General features: G+C 40.4%; 1 protein-coding gene across 3 annotated transcripts in view; it reads left to right on the forward strand.

Annotated features, from left to right (window-relative positions):
- TFEC (transcription factor EC) overlaps positions 1-16,866 on the forward strand; it is a 75,287-nt gene that overhangs the window by 31,034 nt on the left and 27,387 nt on the right. For 2 of the 3 annotated variants that reach the window (XM_067041668.1, XM_067041667.1), the window contains one exon: positions 9,846-9,932. The exons of the other annotated variant lie outside the window; for it this stretch is intronic. In XM_067041668.1, coding sequence (XP_066897769.1) covers positions 9,846-9,932 — 87 coding nt within the window. The remainder of the gene's footprint in view (positions 1-9,845; positions 9,933-16,866) is intronic. 3 annotated transcript variants of the gene reach the window in all.

Raw genomic sequence — 16,866 nt, forward strand, 5'->3', positions numbered from 1 at the left:
ATCTCTCCATCTGTTTGTATCATCTTTAATTTCTTATATCAGTGTCTTATAGCTTTCTGCATACAGGTCTTTTGTCTCCTTACGTAGGTTTATTCCTAGGTATTTTATTCTTCTTGTTGCAGTGGTAAATGGGAGTGTTTCCTTAATTTCTCTTTCAGATTTTTCATCATTAATGTAGAGGCATGCAAGAGATTTCTGTGCCTTGATTTTGTATCCTGCTACTTTACCAAATTCATTGATTAGCTCTAGTAGTTTTCTGGTAGCATCTTTAGAATTCTCTATGTACAGTATCATGTCATCTGCAAACAGTGGCAGCTTTACTTCTTCTTTTCCAATTTGGATTCCTTTTATTTCTTTTTCTTCTCTGGTTGCTGTGGCTAAAACTTCCAAAACTATGTTGACTAATAGTGGTGAGAGTGGGCAACCTTGTCTTGCTCCTGATCTAGTGGAAATGGTTTCAGTTTTTCACCACTGAGTACAATGTTAGCTGTGCGTTTGTCATATATGGCCTTTATTATGTTGAGGTAAGTTCCCTCTATTCATTGTCATTTGTTTCTAGGTATTTTTAAATTTCCTCTTGATTTCTTCAGTGATTCTTGGTTATTAAGTAGTGTGTTGTTTACCCTCCATGTGTTTGTATTTCTTACAGATTTTTTCCTGTAATTGATATCTAGTCTCATAGCATTGTGTTCGGAAAAGATACTTGATATGATTTCAATTTTCTTAAATTTACCAAAGCTTGATTTGTGACCCAAGATATGATCTATCCTGGAGAATGTTCCATGAGCATTTGAGAAGAATGTGTATTCTGTTGTTTATGGATGGAATGTCCTATAAATATCAATTAAGTCCATCTTGTTTAATGTATCATTTAAAGCTTGTGTTTCCTTATTTATTTTCATTTTGGATGATCTGTCCATTGGTGAAAGTGGGGTGTTAAAATCCCCTACTATGATTGTGTTGCTGTCAATTTCCCCTTTTAAGGCTGTTAGTATTTTCCTTATGTATTGAGGTGCTCCTCTGTTGGGTGCATAAATATTTACAATTGTTATATCTTCTTCTTGGATTGATCCCTTGATCATTATGTAGTGTCCTTCTTTGTTTCTTGTAATAGTCTTTGTTTTAAAGTCTACTTCGTCTGATATGAGAATTACTACTCCAGCTTTCTTTTGATTTCCATTTGCATGGAATATCTTTTTCCCTTCCCTCACTTTCAGTCTGTATGTGTCCCTCGGTCTGAAGTGTGTCTCTTGTAGACAGCATATATATGGGTCTTGTTTTTGTTTCCATTCAGCAAGCCTGTGTCTTTTGGTTGGAACGTTTAATCCATTCACGTTTATGGTAATTATGGATATGTATGTTCCTATTGCCATTTTCTTATTGTTTGAGGTTGGGTTTTTTTTTGTAGGTTCTTTTGTTCTCTTGTGTTTCCCACTTACAGAAATTCCTTTAGCACTTGTAGAGCTGGTTTGGTGGTGCTGAATTCTCTTAGCTTTTGCTAGTCTGTAAAGCTTTTAATTTCTCCATCAAATTTGAATGAGGTCCTTGCTGGGTAGAGTAATCTTGGTTGTAGGTTTTTCTTTTTCATCACTTTAAATATGACCTGCCACTCCCTTCTGGCTTGCAGAGTTTCTGCTGAAAGATCAGCTGTTAACCTTATAGGGATTCCCTTATGTGTTACTTGTTGTTTTTCCCTTGCTGGTTTTTATATTTGTTCTTTGTATTTAATTTTTGGAAGTTTGATTAATATGTGTCTTGACATGTTTCTCCTTGGATTTATCCTGTATGGGACTCTGTGCTTCCTGGACTTGATTAACTATTTCCTTTCCCATAGTAAGGAAGTTTTCAATTATAATCTCTTCAAATATTTTCTCAGACCCTTTCTTTTTCTCTTCTTCTTCTGGGACTCCTATAATTCAAATGTTGGTGTGTGTAATGTTGTCCCAGAGGTCTCTGAGAGTGTCCTCAATTCTTTTCATTCTTTTTTCTTTATTCTGCTCTGCAGTAGTTATTTCCACTGTTTTATCTTTCAGGTCACTTATCCGCTCTTCTGCCTCAGTTATTCTGTTATTGATCCCTTCTAGCGAATTTTAAATTTCATTTATTGTGTTGTTCCTCACTGTTTGTTTGCTCTTTAGTTCTTCTAGGTCCTTGTTAAATGTTTCTTGTATTTTCTCTATTCTATTTCCAAGGTTTTGGATCATCTTTACTATCATTATTCTGAACTCTTTTTCAGGTAGACTGCCTAGTTCCTCTTCATTTGTTAGGTCTGGTGGGTTTTTGCCTTGCTCCTTCATCTGCTGTGTGTTTCTCTGTCTTCTCATTTTGCTTAACTTGCTGTGTTTGGGGTCTCCTTTTCGCAGGCTGCAGGTTTGTAGTTCCCATTGTTTTTGTTGTCTGTCCTCAGTGGCTAATGTTGGTTCAGTGGGTTGTGTAGGCTTCCTGGTGGAGGAATCTAGTGCCTGTGTTCTGGTGGATGAGGCTTGATCTTGTCTTTCTGGTGGGCAGGTCCACGTCTGGTGGTGTGTTTTGGGGTATCTGCGGCCTTATTATGATTTTAGGCATCCTATGTGCAAATGGGTGGGGTTGTGTTCCTTTTTTTTTTTTTTTTTTGTGGGGGTATGCAGGCCTCTCACTGTTGTGTCCTTTCCTGTTGTGGAGCACAGGCTCTGGACGCACAAGCTCGGTGACCATGGCTCACGGGCCCAGCCGCTCTGCGGCACGCGGGATCCTCCCGGACCGGGGCACGAAACCGTGTCCCCTGCATCAGCAGGTGGACTCTCAACCACTGCGCCACCAGGGAAGCCCCTGGGGTTGTGTTCCTTTCTTTTTTTTTTTTTTTTTTTTTTTGTGGTATGCGGGCCTCTCACTGTTGTGGCCTCTCCCGTTGCGGGGCACAGGCTCCGGATGCGCAGGCTCAGCGGCCATGGCTCACGGGCCCAGCCGCTCCGCGGCATGTGGGATCTTCCCGGACCGGGGCACGAACCCGTATCCCCTGCATCGGCAGGCGGATTCTCAACCACTGCGCCACCAGGGAAGCCCTGTGTTCCTTTCTTGCTAGTTGTTTGGCATAGGGTGTCTTGCACTGTAGCTTGCTGGTCATTGAGTGGAGCTGGGCCTTGGCATTGAGATGGAGATCTCTGGGAGATTTTCACCATTTGATATTACATGGAGCTGGGATGTGTCTTGTGGACCAATGTCCTGAACTTGACTCTCCCATCTCAGTAGCACAGCCCTGACACCTGTTTGGAGCACCAAGAGCCTGTCCTCCACATGACTCAGAATAAAAGGGAGAAAAGAAAGAAAGAAAGAAAGAAGAAGATAAAGTAAAATAAAATAAAGTAAAATAAAATAAACTTATTAGAATAAAAAATAATTATTAAGAAAAAAAATTTTTAAGTAGTTAAAAAAAAAAAAGGCAAGACAGAACCCTAGGACAAATGGTAAAAGCAAAGCTATACAGAAAAAATCACACACAGAGGCATACATATAACACACTCACAAAAAGAGAAAAAGGGAAATATACATATATATATCATTGCTCCCAAAGTCCCCCTCCTCAATTTGGGATGATTTGTTTGTCTATTCAGGTATTCCACAGATGCAGGGTACATCAGGTTGATTGTGGAGATTTAATCCGCTGCTCCTGAGGCTGCTGGGAGAAATTTCCCTTTCTTTTCTTTGTTTGCACAGCTCCCAGGGTTCAGCTTTGGATTTGGGCCCGCCTCTGCTTGTGGGTTGCCTGAGGGCATCTGTTCTTCGCTCAGACAGGACAGGGTTAAAGGAGCAGCTGATTCGGGAGCTCTGGCTCACTCAGGCTGGGGGGAGGGAGGGGTATGGATGTGGGGAGAGCCTGCAGTAGCAGAGGCCAGTGTGACGTTGCACCAGCCTGAGGCGTTCTCCTGTTGAAGTTGTCCCTGGATCATGGGACCCTGGCAGTAGCGGGCTGCAGAGGCTCCCAGGAGGGGAGGTGGGGATAGTGACCCGTGCTTGCACATAGGCCTCTTGGTGGTGGCAGCAGCAGCCTTAGCGTCTCATGCCCGTCTCTGGGGTCCGCGCTGATAGCCATGGCTCGCGCCCATTTCTGAAGCTCTTTTAATCAGTGCTCTTAATCCTCTCTCCTCACGCACCAGGAAACAAAGAGTCAAGAAAAAGTCTCTTGTCTCTTCAGCAGCTCCAGTCTTTTTCCTGGACTCCCTCCCATCTAGCTGTGGTGCACTAGTCCCCTTCAGGTTGTGTTCACGCAGTCAATCCCACTCCTCTCCCTGTGATCCGACCTCCGAAGCCCAAAGCCCGAGCCTCAGCTTCCAGCCCCCACCCACCCCAGCGGGTGAGCAGACAAGCCTCTCTGGCTGATGAGTGCTGGTTGGCAGCGATCCTCTGTGCGGGAATCTCTCCGCTTTGCCCTCTGCACCCCTGTTGCTGCGCTCTCCTCCGTGGCTCCAAAGCCTCCCCCCTCCGCCCCCTGCAGTCTCCGCCTTCAAAGGGGCTTCTAGTGTGTGGAAACCTTTCCTCCTTCACAGCTCCCTCCCACTGGTGCAGGTCCTGTCCCTGTTCTTTTGTCTCTGTTTTTTCTTTTTTCTTTTGCCCTACCCAGGTATGTGGGGAGTTTCTTGCCTTTTGGGAAGTCTGAGGTCTTCTGCCAGCATTCAGTAGGTGTTCTGTAGGAGTTGTTCCACATGTAGATGTATTTCTGATGTATTTGTGGGGAGGAAGGTGATCTCTGAGTCTTACTCTTCCACCATCTTGAAGCTCCTCTGATCTCTTTTTCTACGATGTTTTTTGTTTTTGTTTTGGCTTTAGATTTCACATATAAGTGAGATCATGCAGTATTTGTCTTTCTCTGTCTGACTTCCTTCACTTAGCATAATGCCTTCAAGGTCTGCTTTTGCTGTATCGCGTAAGTTCTGGTATGTTGTGTCTCTATTTTTGTTTGTCTTAATAAACTTTTAAATTTCCCTTTTAATTTCCTCTTTGATCCATTGAATGTTCAGGAGAGTGTTGTTTAATTTCAATGTGTTTGTGAATTTTCTAGTTTCCTCTTGTTGTTGATTTCTAGTTTCATGCCACTGTGATTAGAGAAGACACTTAGTATGATTACATTCTTCTTGAATTTGTTAAGACTTGTTTTGTGGTCTAACATATAGTCTATCATAGAAAATGTCACATGTGTACTTGAGAATAATGTGTATTATGCTGTCACTGGATAGAATGTTCTTTATGTATCTGTTAGGTCCAGGAAGTCTATAGTGTTGATCAAATCCACTGTTTCCTTATTGATTCTCTGTGTGGATGATCTATCCATTGTTGAGAGTGGGGTAAAAAGTCTTCAACTATTATTGTTTATAGTAACTATACCATTTATTTTTCTCTTTAGCTCTGTTAGTTTTTGCTTTATATACTTAGGTGCTGTGAGTTGGACTCATAAATAATTACATCTTTTTTTTTTTTTTTTTTTTTTTTTGTGGTACGCGGGCTTCTCACTGTTGTGGCCTCTCCCATTGCAGAGCACAGCCTCTGGACGTGCAGGCTCAGTGGCCATGGCTCATGGGCCTAGCTGCTCTGTGGTATGTGGGATCTTCCCAGACCGGGGCACGAACCCGTGTCCCCTGCATCGGCAGGCGGACTCTCATCCACTGTGGCACCAGGGAAACCCTAGTTACATCTTTTTGATGTATTGACCCCTGTATCATTATATAATGACCTTCTTTGTCTCTTCTTACCATTTTTAGTTTAGTCTGTTTTGTCTGATGTAAGCAATATAAGCTGTCTACCCCTGCTTTCTTTTGGTTACCTCTGCTTGAAATGTCTTTTTCCATCCCTTCACTCTCAGTCTATTTGTGTCATTAAGGTGAAAGTGAGTCTCCTGTAGACAGCACATTTTTGATTTTCTTAATCCATTCATCCATACTATGTCTTTGAATTGGAGAATTTAATCCATTTATATTTAAAATAATTACTGAGAGATAAGGGCTCACTACAATAAAATGTTAGTTGTTTTCTGGTTATTTTGTAGCTCCATCATTCCCTGTTCTTATCCTGCTATCATTGTTTGCTGCCCTTTGGTATCCATATACTTTGACTTCTTTATTGAGTTCTTTTGTGTAATTACAATACTATAAGATTTTCCTGTAGTTATCATAAGAATTACATAAAATAACTTAAACTTATAGCACCCTATTTTAAATTGATAGCAACTTAACTTCAATAGAATTTGTATTCTTTACACTTTTACTTCTTCTCCCCATCACACTTTAGGTTATTGCTGTTAAAATTTATACTTTTTAAATATTGGGTTATTAATAATAGATTATTCTGTTTATTTTATTTCTTAATCTTGTTTAGTTATCTGTCTGTGTTTTCATGTAGGTCACTAAACTTCCTTAAAAGGATTATTCTGAATTCCTTTTTTTTTTTTTTTTTTTTTTTTTGCATTATGCGGGCCTCTCACTGTTGTGGCCTCTTTTGTTGCAGAGCACAGGCTCTGGACGCACAGGCTTAGCGGCCATGGCTCATGGGCCCAGCCGCTTTGCGGCATGTGGGATCTTCCCGGACCGGGGCACGATCCTATATCCTCTGCATTGGCAGGTGGACTCTCAACCACTGCGCCACCAGGGAAGCCCCTCTGAATTCTTTATCTGACAGTTCATAGATGTCCATTTCTTTAGGGTCAGTTATTGGAGTTTAATTAGTTTCTTTTGGTGGTGTCATATTTACCTGATTTTTTATGATCCTTAATTCCTTATGTTGGTATCTGTGCATTTGAGTAATAGGGCTCCTTTTGCAGACTTTACAGGTTTGCTTTGCCAGAGACAGTTCCTCACCAGTCTGCTCAGTTTGGTGTTCTGAGTGTGTCTGCCACTAATGCCTTTGGGCAGGTGGAACCTGATATTATGATATATTTGGGTGAGGCAACTGTTAGAACTCTGAAGACAGGGATTGGGGGTTGTGCCACTAGCTGAGAGCAGTTGGATAGGACAGCTGGCTTTGTTTCTTACTCAAGTGAGGCTGTAGAATGGGCTGCACAGTTGCCTGAATTCTCTGATCAGGCTTACTAGATGGTTGGGACTGGATGTAGCAGGTGGGGCTATGAATTAGCTTCCCTGTTCTAGCAGAGAAGTAGGTCAGGGCCCATGGCCTGTGCAGTTCATTGTTTGGAGGCCTGAATAAGGCCTGAGTATCCACTGAATTCCCTGGTCAGGTGAGGCCACTGATTTTGCTCTGCACATAGGGGAATCCATGGCTGTGCTCTCTGTTCAAGTGCCACTGTATGTGGGACTGTTGAATGGGCTATGCAACTTCCCTTGTGTTCTGGTTAGGTTTCCTGGTTGGATGGGCTGAAGGCTATGTTCAATGATGAGCAAGACTATGAATTAGATTCTTTGCCCAGGCACAGTTTCAGAAACTGCTCTAAAACAATTAAAGCTCTTTGTTATCTTAACTCAAGCTGATGCACACCCAAGTTCCTTGGCTGAACAGGGCTGCTGGCTTTGCTCACAGACTATCAGTTCTGTCTGCCCTTTGCTCAACTTGAGAGCTGCTGTGCTGCAAAGCTTTCAGGTATTTTTGCTAGCCTTTCTGATTAGTTGGGGCCAGACGAATATCTCTCCAGACTATTCTCAATTTTCCAAGGAAGTTCTCAGTTTGAGAGAGGCCAAGAGCTACCCTTGGCTATGAATTAATCTTCCTGACTGTGCATAGCATGGGAAGACCCCATGACTGGTACTGTCTTTGCTCTCTGGGTGGTCTGCTCTGCGTGTTCCACCTGCCTCTTGACTCAAGCACCACTGTGCCACACAACTTCCAGGAGTTGTCACTAGCTCTTCTGTTCAGATGGGGCTGGAAGGTACTTTTCACTGTGGGTGGGGCTATGACTCAGTACCTTGCCTGGGTGTGGACAAATGGGCTCTAGAGCTGATAAAACTCCTTTGAGGATCTGAATCAGTCAGATCTGTGCCCCCTCCCCCCAAGTTACCTGGTCAAAGTGTACCCCTGATTTGGTTCTGCAGACCAATGATGTCGCTGGTTGGGTTTACTACTCAGGCACTGAAGATATGAACTGTCTGCCAAGATCTGTGTGTTGAATGTTGCAAGCCCCTCCCTGCTTCTCTGTCACAGATTCCCAGTGGCTGGGCCCCATAGATTCCTCTGCAATTCCCATAGTGGGAGATCAAAGTAGGGGTTCCCACAGTGCAGCCCACAATGTTGGAGATTGGTTGTCTGCCCTGGGTTCTCTTTTCCCTCTGGAGGAATCAGCCGCTCAGAGAAGACCTCTCTGCATAGTGTTGCACTGTCCTAGCGGAGGGTCAGTGTGGTCAACGTGTAGCTACTTCTCTCACCTTCTGATGCAGTCTGCCTTGATCTCTGAGGTTCAGGGGGTATTGCAGCCTCATCCCCATGCTCTAGGATTCTCTTAGTGGTGTCTTGTTTCTGAATAGATGCTAATTGCTCTTCTCATGAAGAAGAATTGCTCCACAAGGGCAGAGACTTTGTGCTGTTTGCTTTTATAGCTCCAGTACTAAAACAAGGTCTTGCAATAAATATTGCTCAATAAATATTTATTAAATTAATATATGAATAGTGTTCTGATTTTTTGGCATATCACCTTTGCGGGTATCTTAGTAGAAGTCTGTGAACATCTGATTCTCTAAGGTCCTCAGAAATTTTCTTAGAAGATAACATTAACAGAATAATAAAATATTTTTATATATCTCCCAGAGTTTACTTCTGGTTGTTTCTGCACATGTCATGGGAAATTCAGAGTACTACAGTTATATAAATTCCACATTCTTACTATCTTTAAGCCTATATCATACTTTAAAATTTCACTAAAGAGAATATAATGGGCGAGAGGAGAACCAGAGCTGTGGGGGGATAGAGAGAGAGAAAGAAAGAGAGAGAGAGGGAGGGAGAGAGAGGGATGGAGAGGGAGAGAGAGAGAGAGGGAGGGAGAGAGGGAGGGAGGGAGATGGTATTTTTAAAATGTAAGCTTTAAAATCCCCTTCAGCTGAAGTACAGAAGGAAAAGAAGGCTATTTTAGAAAGGAGCTGAGAAAGAAAGTAAAAAGCTGATTTCAGTTAGGACTATAGAGTCAGATTTCTAGAATTTCAAATTCTACGTTTGTCACTCATTAGCTGTAAACTCTGGAACAAGTTGTTGAACTTCTTTTTCTTTCCTCATCTGTACAATGCAGATAATGATAGTATCTGCTTCATGTGGTTGTTGTGAAGATAAATGAGCTGATGTATGCAAAGCATGTAGAACAGCTCCTGCCACATTTCCTGCATTATCTGTGTTTGTTACTATTTAAGGTGTCCATGATTATTATTGTTGTTGATAGTATTGTAATTATTATTATTAGTGATCATTAGGGAAAGTTGGATAATACATTTCCATGTAGTTTCTATCCATGTGGACTAATTGGCTGAAGTTCGATCACTGATATTTGAATATCCAACTATAAGATGCTATCAAAACATTTTAAAAGAAAAATAAATTTTGTAGGAAGTCATCTCTCTACAAGCTAAGTATATGAGCTCTGGCTCAAGGTACTCATGATAACCACTCTATTTATGCAGATACTAATTTCCAAAGGACTAATCCAGGGTGATTTGCCCAGCCATCACCTGCCAGCTGGCATAAGCTAATGGAAGGAAAAGCAACACAGATAAGAGTGTCAGGATTACTTCATTTTAAGTTCTAAAATATTCTGCGTTTCGATACACATATAATCTAAATATTCTAAAAAAATTTTAAAGATTGCTAAAATTTTTCTCTCTGAATTCAGGCTGATGTGCAACTTTTATCATTATGCACAATATTCTAAATGTATTATATTTTGCTAGATGGAGGACGTTATTGAGGATATAATCGGTATGGAATCAAGTTTTAAGGAGGAAGGAACAGACTCTCCTCTGCTAATGCAAAGAACAGTAAGTGTTTCCAGACCTGAGGAGGTCAATGAGATTAAAATCAATAATAGCATCTGATGATGAACAAGAAATTTCATTTGATTAATAAGTGGTGTTTTCTTCTGCACTTTTGAAACAGGTACAAGATAGATAAATATTAAAAAAATATTTATTGGTGCAGGAAAAAAGATACATAATTTTATTGAGGAAGATAATAGGATGTGTACTATTCTATCTGTCTATCTATCTATCTACTTACCTACTAATCTCTTTAAACACCATCTAATTATATATCTAGTCTGCTATAGCATTTTCTGTGAAATATTCAGATTTCTGTTTGAAGCACAACATATCATAATACCCTCATAAGTTCATGGCTAAATTTTAACTATTTTACCATGACTAACCGCTATCAGATTCAGAGACTCTACACCTTATAGAGGAAAGAAAAAAAATTATAACTTTACTTCTGAGCCAATAACCAAAGGTTAAAGATGAACTGAAGAAAGGTAGAAGAGCCTGACACTACTTTAAGGCATGTAGACAGACTTCTGTGTTGAAATCACAAATTCCTGGAATAATATGCAGTGAAGAGATAGCTTATCTCCTATTTGATTACTGTTGCCTTCTCATTGTTCATTTGTTAATGTCTAGAAATGAATCTGTAAAGGGTGTGCAAGCTCTTTCTATACAGTTTGAAGGGTTGTTGTTGTTTGTTTGTTTGTGGTTTTAGGCCTTTTAGAAAACAGAAAAAATATGAAAGATTGTGATTTAATTGTTATTTTAAACATTTCATTTAAAGAAAGTGAATTCTGACTAGATACTGTTCATCAGTAAATCAGTGGGCTAAGTTGTATTAATGTTAACAATGGACATTTTAAATTTAAAACTTTAAGAAAAAATTAGACAAAGCATCCCTTTTTTCTTTATTAATTCCCAAATAGACTACAAAAAGGAGAATTATCTCTTTCCTCCTTTACTCTTGTACAAAGGACCTCCATTTTATAACAAGTCACTAATACCACTATTATCAGACAAAGATCAAATGAGGTTCAAAATCTAGTGTTTTTTTGAAGGTTTTTTGGGTGGGTTTTTTTGTTTGTTTTTTGCCTGTTCCTTCATTTTTTAGAATGAAGTGACAATTCTTTCTACCTCTTCTCTCTTCAGATTTCAAGCAGCATATTTATAGGAAATCTGACTAATTATCTAGGTAAATATGTTATTAATGCTGTTTCCCCATCTAATTCCACAGCATGAGGTTACTATTTTCTTAACTAGTATTCAACTTCTGGGTTTGAGGAAATGATATTAATTTCCTGCAATTTTCTCTTCCTTGTATGTGGTACTTATTTCATTGAAATTGTATATTGAAACATTCTCTTTGTCAAATTATCTTACTTGTTTTGTAGAGGTTGCATAGATCGCTTATTCCGTGCAAACTGGTGACAATGACTTGGGAATTTGCTTTTGATATACAGAATGTAAAAGATAGATACTACTGGCCTATTTGTACTTATATAAAGAAGTATCTGCTGTTGGCCCATTAACAGTCATTGATAAATCAAGATCAAGATATAAACCCAAGCAGTTCAATTGACCAAATATTTATTCAATAGTTATTATATACAAAGCACAATACGTGCACTATAGGAAACTAAAAGTTGAGTGAGACACAATTCACATACCAAGAGGCCACATGATAGTGAGGCAGTGCAGTGAGGCACACCTGAGAGGCAGGGAGGGAAAGAATATGGATCTTGGTATTAAACCAAGTTGTCAGCTAGGTATCGTGCAAGTCACTTCTCTTTATTTCACTTTCTTCTTCTGCATTATGAGAATAATTGAAAATATTTATTGCCAAAGCTATTTTTATATTAAATCTTGGTAGATGGCATATATATATATATATATATATATATATATATATATATATACATATATATATATATAATTTCTTTTAATGCTAGTCAGAGAGTTGCCCTGGAGTTTGACTAAAGTAGAAACCATGCGAAATTGAGATATTTTTGGAATGCTTTAGGAAAAGATGATATTTGAGATATAGTTATAAAGGAAGGTTAAGATTTTAAGAGGTAGACATGAAGGCAGCAAAGTATAACAAGTTAAGAGAACAACATAAGAAAAGGCAAGAAGTCAGAAAAAAGGAGAATGTATAAGAATAGCTGGTAGAACAGAGATAGGAAATTCTGAAGGATATTTATAGTTCGTGTGGATAAAAATAAAGACCTGTTAGATTCAGAGGAATGCTTTGAGTATGCATTTTAGCTAGTGAACTTTTGGTTGTAGATGATAGAACCTGGCTTATATGGGGCTTAAGTATGAAAGGAATTTGTTGGCTCATATCATCCATAAATTCCTAGGTAATTTTGTATGTGAACATCCCTCCATAACTTTGCCTTTGTTCTGTACTGGCCTTATTCTCAGCTGTTGAGCAGACACTATCACAGCTTATTCCTAGCTATGCACACAATTTTTCCTTGCTAACCCAGTTTTTTTTCAGACATCCACTCCTTCACAAGGAAGAGGAAGTTTCTGATTAATTTAAGCCAACCCTGGTGGCCCCATTTCCCTTGCCAAAGATTGTTTTAAGAATGAGCTTGTGTTGTGATTCTGGCAGGTTGAGCAGGTTCCTGGGGTCTTCTAGAATTTACTTGAGTCTTTAAAGGAGACCCAAGAAAGAGAAGGTTTTGCCTCTCCATGATGTTGTAAGACAATGTGACTTATGTAGTCATTTTATTGCCCAGAAAGTAAATAAACTGAGGAAAAACTAAAGAAACAAAGGGAGAGGAAAATCCAAGTGGAATGCAAAGAAATACTGCTTATATGCCCCTGGAGAATTCTTTACCTATGGATTTCACACATTAAGTAAGATTTTTTTCCCTTTATTTTATAAGCTAATTGTGTCAGGATTTTCTGATTGTCATAACCAAATGCATCCTGGTGGATACATTAAGTCAAGCTTAAAAACTTAAGAGGAGAGCTTCCTTTCCTGCTTAGTTCCAGTTAAATCTCTGGGCTAATTCCTTGTGGAGCAATTTCTGTCATATATCTATCTGTCAGCCAATTTTTCTGGGTCTTGGGACCACCCCAGCGCTGTGAATCAAGCAGCTGCACAAAACAAATTATCTAGGTTAAGAGTGAGAACCAGGAGAACAGGAGTTGTTACCAAAATAAATGTAAATGAATTCTAGAGAGGCTAAAACAACAGATGCCCATAATGGTAAGCTTCAAAAGTGAGGATATTTATCAATAATAATAATTTTTCTTAATGTCTCACTTACTATGTCACAGGCACGTTGCTGAGTATTTTACATATTTTCTCTTGTTCTCACAGAAATTGCAAAGTCTTAGGGGCAATCTACTGATTGTGCTGTTAGTCACTTTGGGGTTCTTTTGCTGTGACTTAAGCAGAAAACCTTGAGTGTAGATTTATCCCAGGACCACTGCATATAGGCTTAATTAAAAATCATGTTCTAACTTCTGTTGGTGGAAAGCTTGGAAGCTGTTAAGGGGTAGCTTGGACCACTTGTGGTGATCCTTCACATTGAATGGAATAGTTCCAGATTGAATGGAATAGTTCAAGGTTTTCACAGATCAATTTAGGCTAGGTATTTCTGACCCAGAAATGAATATTGAGTGATTAGTGACTATACTCAGAATAATTAAGCAGAAGTTACCTCTCAATTTCTATTTGACCAAGAGATCTAGGCAACTGTCAATTAGTTCTTACTGCAACAATTTTGTAAATTGGACTGAAAAGACCCAAAGTGCAAGAAACATTCAGTGAAATCAGCTGTGTTTTCATCAATACCTTAACCTCTCAGTTTCTCAGTCTCCTTGGTGTCAATGGTATTTTTCTCCTTCCTATCCAGCCATCCCTTCACATGATGATATCCTAGATCTTGTTATTATACATTTCTCTATCCTATAACATTTTTATTTCATACTTTTTGACCATTACATTCTGTTTTTCAGTGCACCTACTCTAATGTTCTTACTTCACCAATTGCTCAAGCTTGTGGAGACTCCAAATCAATTGACTCTACTCTCAATTGACTCTGTTTTCAATAGCTATTATTTCTCACTCATGACAATTTTTTAATATAGAATATGTTTATTATACATAATCTAGGTATATTGAGTATAAAATAACTATCAGTGCAAGTAATTACACACACACATTATTAGGGTTAAGTGTCAGGTTAGGGTTTTTGTGTCTTGAAGGCTTGTGTTGTGCAACTTCTCGGTCTGTTTTCCAGATGATCGCCATTCTCACATACAACGTTTGCAAATCATTGTTTTCTCACATTCGGTCCACTGCCTCTTTCGTCGTGCGTACGCTTTGCCTGTGCTGTTGAAAACCTTTTCAGTCAGCTGGAGCCCCAACTGGGTTTATTGTGCTTTTCTTTCCCTTGCTTGAGGACACCAATCCACAAACAAGGTTCTAAGACTGAGGTCCAAGAACGCAGTGCCTATGGGTTTCTTCTAGGCCTGGCCTGGCTTCAGGTTTTACGTTGCAGTAGTCGATTTGGTGTGAGTTTCTTGTTGTAGGTGGCACGAGAAAGGAATCCATTGTGATGCTTGTGCATGGAGTGGTCCTGTTTCCCCAACACCATTCATTGCACAGGCTATCATGTCCCCATGGGACCTTCTCACCTCCTTTGTCAGAGACGAATAGACACACAAGCGTGGCTTTCTTTCTGGGCTCTCCTTTCTCCTCCATGGATCTATGTGAATGTCTTGTGTGCCTATACCATGATGTCTTGATGATGGCAGGTTGGCAGGCTAGTTGGAAATCAGGCGGTGTGGGAAGTCTGAAGTCTATGCTTCTGTCTGAAGAGCGTATTGACACTCTCTAGGTTCTTTTGTGTTTCCAGACGCATTTTGGAATTCTTGGTTGTACTTGTCTGAAAAAATATGTGGGTATTTTGAGAGGAATGGCATTGCATCTCTGGACTGCCTTGGGGGTGTGGAATCATTTCCACAAGACGGACTTTTCCGATCCATGAGCACCACCTATCTTTCCATGTTGTGTGTGTATCATTTTCATTTTCTTTCATTGCTATGTCTCTCGTCCAGTTTTCTGAGTTATGGGTCTTGTAGGTTGTGCGTTAGATGGAGTCCTACATATTTTCTTTGTGTTGTTACCATCATTATCCACAGGGTTCTCTTCTTCCTTCCTCATTCGGATAGTTTGTTGTGAGTATACAGAAAGGCAACCAATTTCTGTAATGTCGATGAAGTTTCTACCCTGCAATCGAACTGAGTTTCCTGACAAGTTTTGTTCTGTTTTCTTTTGGGGGCGGAGGGGGTCACCTTCAGCTTTCTCTGTGCAGAGAATGAGGTCCATTGGAGTCTTTCATCTGCCTTTGGATACCTCTTCTTTCTCTTTTTTTCCATACCGTTAATATGGCGAGGATTTCCTCCACCTTGGAAAATGAAAGCGGCCAGTGTAGAGTTGGGTGTGTGCAATAACTGGCCCCCTTCTCCTTCCTCCGTCTCTATCTCTCTGAGACCTCCAGGAAGGGCAGGACAAGACCAGGGCTACATAGAGCTCAGCTCGGAGAGCTGGATCGCTGTTTGTCTGCCCCCCGTCCAGGGCGTAATTTGCTCTACCATTTGTGGCCGGGGGTGTGGTCGTGGGGGGTTGGGGGTCCCGTCAGCCTTTTCCCTCTTTGAACCAATCTTTTCTTCGTTATGTGTTGTCAAATTGCAGTCCACCAGACGGGTTGTCTCAGGCCAGCCTTTTGTTCGGGCTGAACACCAGCCTCTGGGGGTCACCCTGTGGTGCCCAGCATACAGCCCCAACCTGCTCACCTTTGTGCTCCAACTGGCTGTACTCTGGGTCCTCCAGCTGACACTGGGGGAAGCATGGCATGGTACTCCAGGTCAGTGCCAGCTGTGCTGTGCTCTTTTCAAAGCCTGGGATTGGGTCCCGTGGACCTCTGGGCCCTGGCTCTGGAGAACCCTCCATGACCACACTCACCCGGAGCCCACTCTGGCCCTCGTGGGCAGGGGGAGGGTGGGCTGCCCCGGCCCCTCACTCATGACATTTTGACAATTTCTTCCTTAACCTATTCTTGGTCAAGTACTATAACCATTTCTCTTGCAAACACTCTTAGAGTATACCCATTTTTCTTCATTTTATTCTCCTAACAAAAGCCCAACCCTGATTAAACTTATTTTTCATCTTACTCCACATCTTCATCTGAGTAGCTGAATGGATAAAATTTTACCACATTGCTCATAGTACTCACCTCCAATACATCACCAAAATTTCATAGGGGCTTTCACTACTACCAGACAATACTACAGCTATTCCCTGGTGAAAATTCTCATTAATTAAGACAACATTATACTTTCTCTTCTCTTCTCAAATCTCCACCATTCCCCATCCATTCTCCATTTTCTAGCTGATTTCTCTTTTACAACATACTTCAGAGAGAAAATATATGCAATCAGATTAGAACTTACTTGTTAGCTTTGCATCACAAATTCTAAAAGACCACCTGCATCTGTTTTGATTTTTCTCTGCCATCCCTTCTGTTAGAATAGGATTGTCCCAGCTCATAATCTGAAGCCAGCCCAACTACTTGTGTCCTAGATCTCACAAATTCTTACCTTCTCAAGCACTTTCCCTCTCTAAATAGCAACTCCTCCTATATCATCAGGCTATTCTGATGTATTGAGTTATAAATATCAGCATTATACTTGTCTTTACTAAGATTCCCCCAAAATAAAACCAAATCAAACAACTCCCTTTGAATGCAATTCCTCTCCAGCTACCACACCATTTCCTGACTCCCTACCCCTCAAAACTCTCTCTGCTTCCATTTCCTTACCTCCCATTCTCTACTCTCCAATACAGCTGTTGCCCTTACAATTGTAAAAGAGCTCTTAAAACCAACAAATACTGAAGCCAATAGTAAATTCTCCA

This window comes from Kogia breviceps, chromosome 9 (assembly GCF_026419965.1).
Source record: "Kogia breviceps isolate mKogBre1 chromosome 9, mKogBre1 haplotype 1, whole genome shotgun sequence".
In the NCBI taxonomy this organism is placed as follows: Eukaryota; Metazoa; Chordata; class Mammalia; order Artiodactyla; family Physeteridae; genus Kogia; species Kogia breviceps.